This window comes from Pteropus medius, unplaced genomic scaffold (assembly GCF_902729225.1).
Source record: "Pteropus medius unplaced genomic scaffold, Ma_sr-lr_union100, whole genome shotgun sequence".
Taxonomy (NCBI): Eukaryota; Metazoa; Chordata; class Mammalia; order Chiroptera; family Pteropodidae; genus Pteropus; species Pteropus medius.
Genome location: NW_024355526.1, coordinates 821,987 through 826,104, shown reverse-complemented (window position 1 = coordinate 826,104; position 4,118 = coordinate 821,987). Strand labels below are relative to the sequence as shown.

Genomic DNA, 4,118 nt, shown 5'->3' with positions numbered 1-4,118 from the left:
GGAGGTGACAGGCCCAGAGTTGCCCACCCCCAGCCCTGGCCACACTATAAAGCCAGAGGCCTGCCTGCCCCTCGCCTCTGGTGAGTGGAGGGGAGTCAGGCTGAAAATCAGATGCCACCCGCCTGTGACACAATTGTCCCCACAGCTCCCGGGACTGGGGACCATGTGGCTGGTGTCCCCCCTCTGATTGCTGCAGCTGGGGCAGGTCTGTAACCAGCACAGCGGCAGCAGGCCAGGCTTGTCACCCCCTCGTCACCAGCAATGAGGCTCTTCAGCCATCGGACTGGACGGCAGGCGGGTTCCAGAGCCTCACTCCAAGGGCCACTCTGGCCCCGGCTGGCCTGCGTTGGGCTCCCCAGAGGCAGGCCCCAGGACTGGGGTGCGGTTTGAGGGTGCAGGTAGCACAGAAGCGGGGAGAGTTGGAGGCGAGGGGCAGGCACGAGGCGGGGGGCGAAGGCGCCAGCGGCCAGGCCGGCTCCGTGCACGGGGAGCAGCCCCAGGAGGCAGGCGCTGCTGAGCGCTGCTGGAGCAAAGGGGGGGAGGGTGCGGGTGCCAGCCAGGGGACGCTGGAGACACAGGGGAGCATCGCGGGTTTGGGTGGGAGAGGAAGGGCGTGTCGGGCACAAGTCAGCAGATAAGTCGGTGGGGGAGGCAAGGCAATCAGGGAGGGCTTCCTGGGGGCGGCCTGCCCGGGCCTCGCCTGGGAGGGGGCCCCCCACTGCTGAAGGGGGTGTGGGCCTGTTGGGCCCAGCTCCCACTGAGTAAGCCCGCTGTTGCCTCGATCGACAGCCCAGCCCATGGCAGAGGTGCTGTCACCCCAGGGACCGCCCACGGCCTCCCCTTCCTTTCCTCTGGCCTCCCAGGCAGCGGCTTCCTGTGTCCTCACGTGCCCCCCTCCCCCCGTCCTGGGGCACTGGCCCGAGGGTCACTTCTCAGACCGCCCCATCCTTCACCTACAAGTGCCCCCGGAGGCCACATTCGTCCTTAGCTTTGAAGTCATCCTGCACCTCACCCTGCACCCCACCCCGGACCTGCTGCCGCCCCACTGGGAAGGAAGCAGGCCTCTCAGACTGGACCCCCCACCACCATACCCGCCCGTTCCCGGTGCCATCTGAGCAGGCGGCACCTCGAAATCCGGGTTCTGCTGACCCTTCTCCAGCCTCGACCCCCACGTCTGACCCATCAACCAGGACGAGCTTCTAAAACTGATCACACCCACAGCACCCCTGCTCTGAGCCCCCCACTTCTCCTTGTAAGGGGATCAAGAAGGAGGTGCTCCCTGGGCCCGGGAGGTCCCACGTGCTGCCCAGATGACTTTCCTGCCCTGGCCTGAGCCCACGGCCTCGCTGCCCGTCAGTGTCTTGGAGGCACCCGGAGTCCCCCCGGTATGAGCCTGTGCAGGGCTCAGCGCCACTGACCTCCCCGGCCGCCAGAGGCCTCCTCTGGCCAACTGGGGCGGACACATGGCGGCTCCAAGGCGCTGGTCCCCAGCCCCCACACAGGAGTCCTCTGTGAGCAGCGAGCGAGGGCAGGAGTCACCCACACCCCACTCTGCCAGGCGCTGGGTCCCAGAGGCCCGGGGCCGCCTGCTGGCCTCAGGGGGCCGGGGAGACCCCTGCCAGCTGCCCGCTGCAGGTTCTGACAGGTTCTGAAGGGAACAAGACGAGGCGGCCCAGCCTGGAGCTCCATGAGGGGCCGCCCGGGGAAGCACCCTGCCCAGCCCCGGACCCCCTTGTCGCCCTGCCCCTCTGGGGTTCAAAGGGGCCTTGGGGGGGCAGACCAGAGCAGCCAGAGGAAATCCTTGTATTTTTTGAGGACAAATGGAAACAAACCGCTTCTTGTTTATTTCCTGGTGAATTGTGCACACGGTGGGAGAGGGCCGGGCCGGGGGCTCCGTCAGCTCTGTCCTCTGGGTTTAATTGTCCCCTCTTCCGGCCTGGGCTCCTCCGGGCTCTGGCGCCTGGGGAGCTGCTTTCCTGAAGCCGACCCTGGGGGGCGGGGCTGGACCGTGGCACACGCAGGCAAAGCCTCAGCAGCCAGGGAGGACCGGGGACGCCCCCGAACCCAGGACAGGGGCGCGGGGGCACCTGGCCAGGAGCCGGGTGGGGCTCGGCCCCAGGAGGGGACCCCTCGGCTCCCGCCCTCCCCACAGCTGGAAGGAGCCTTGCTAAATCTGCCGGCTGCTTTGGGGATCCTGGGCTGCGGGGTGCGCACGCTGCAAGTTTTTCCCATGACCTCACCGGAAGGGCTGAGCCCGGGAGGTGGGCAGCCCCCCCCCACCCCGGAGCCTGAGCCGGAGCCGCTGTCAGGCCGGCCCCCCGCCGGCGCCCTCCTCGGCTCGGCCACATCGGGCCTGGGGCAGGAGCCAAGCCAGGGGTCCCGCCCCCACGCCTCTCACCCACATCCAGGCAGCGTCCAGCTGGAGCTGGGGCTGACCCTGCGCTCGGCTCGTACCACGTCCTCTGGGGACTTCAGGCCTGCAGTGTCCCCGGCAGCCCCTGGCCGTGGAGATATAAAGGCTGATGGATGAACTCAGAGGCGAGGAGACCGGCGGCCCCGCCACGCCGAGGGCGGCAATGGGCAGAGCAGGGCAGGGCCGGGCCCCCACGCCCGATCGCCCCAGCCCCCGCGCCTGAGAGGCGGGCAGCAGCGGGGGCTCCCCACTTGACAGAAGAGGAAACTGAGGCTGGGTGGGGTGGAATGACAGCTGTAAGCCCCCACGGACTGGGTCGGGCCCTGATGATAGGTGGGATCGGGGCGGGGCTCAGAGCCTTTGGTGACCTGGCCCCTCACCGAGGGTCGAGGGTCGAGGGTCGCCCAATGGTCTTGGGGGAGGGATTTGGCGGCCCGGGCCCCCTGGTGAGGTGGTCCGGCCCACCTGCCTCTGGCCACCTCCTCCACCCCCTCCGCCCCGGGGCTGGGCTCCGCCTCCGGACACTCTGGTTCCCACAGCCCCAGCGGTGACTCCCACACTGTTCCCGCAGACAGGCTCCTCCTGGCTCCGGGCCTCCCACCCCCCCAGCTCGCTGGAAACACCAACCAGATGTTGGGACTGTGGCCCGTGGTGGGGTGGGAGGAAGTGGCTGTCGGGGGAGGCCTGGAGAGCAGGCGGGGCCTGGCAGGGTTCGGGCCTGCTCTGGGGCCGGAGGACACAGGCCAGCTAGGGCCATCCAAGAGACAGAGACGCCAGGCCAGCCCGCCCCGTGCCGTTGCTCCCACGGGGAGACCGAAGATGGGGAGGCCCTGGGGCTGACCCCCCAGGACCGGGCAGCACAGGCCTCCCTGAGCCTCATCACGGCCAGCACTCTGGCGAGCATAGGAGCGTCCAGAAGCTGGGGGTTTCGTGCCCATGGGCCCCGCTTGACCCTCGTCATCAGGGAGGGCTCATGGAGCACCCACTTCTGCCTGGTGCCGCCAACCGCCTAGTGCCACCCCCTGCTGTCTACCTGCCTGCTAGAGTGCCACGTCCCCCAGGAGGCCTGCCTGGGCTGCAGGGCCGGTGACGCCCCCGATCCTGTCCTACACACACATACGCACACGTGTGTGCACACGCATGCTCAAGCACGCATGTGTGAATGTGCTGTGCACACTCATCCATAAACAATGCACATGTGTGCACACACGTGGACAACCCACAGGCACACACAGCACATGCTGGAGGACACGCACACACACTGGCACCTATGTATGTGGACCGCATGTGCAAACAAGCACATGCTCGCACAGATGTACACATGCATGTACACATATGCAGCACATCCTCACGAGGTTGTGTTCTTGTGCACACAAGAACACACTTGCACACGGACAAAGGCACGCCTGCACGCAGACACGCGCACAGGCCAAGCTCGTGCACAATCACACGTGCACACGTGCTCCCAAAGTCTTTCTCCTTCCGGGAGCTCTGCCCACGTGATGCCCAGCTGCTCCTCTTTACACACCCACACCCCCCGGCCTTTTCTGAGCCCGGATCTGCACCAGGCCCTGTCCCCTGGGTAAGGATTCAGAGCGAGAGCCATGAGCCCTGGTCAGGGCCGGGTGGGGGGGCCAGGGAGCTGTGTGAGCCCCTGTGGGGAGATGGAAGGTCCCTCTCCCAGAACGTGGGCACCTGCCCGGGG

At 67.5% G+C, this 4,118-nt stretch overlaps 1 protein-coding gene across 2 annotated transcripts; it reads right to left on the bottom strand.

The window, feature by feature from the left end:
* Positions 1 to 603: 603 nt before the first annotated feature.
* On the bottom strand, positions 604 to 3,500 carry LOC120599723 (collagen alpha-1(I) chain-like). 2 transcript variants are annotated; one of them, XM_039858795.1, is made up of 3 exons: positions 2,794 to 3,500; positions 2,399 to 2,498; positions 604 to 2,001 (listed from the first exon to the last, which is right to left on the bottom strand). In XM_039858795.1, exons 1-3 carry the CDS (start codon positions 3,372 to 3,374, stop codon positions 1,897 to 1,899), a joined length of 786 nt encoding a protein of 261 aa, XP_039714729.1. In that variant the 5' UTR covers positions 3,375 to 3,500; the 3' UTR covers positions 604 to 1,896. The 2 variants fall into 2 exon arrangements, with proteins under 2 accessions (XP_039714729.1, XP_039714728.1); XM_039858794.1 differs by having other exon boundaries at positions 604 to 1,988.
* Between the last annotated feature and the right edge of the window lie 618 nt (positions 3,501 to 4,118).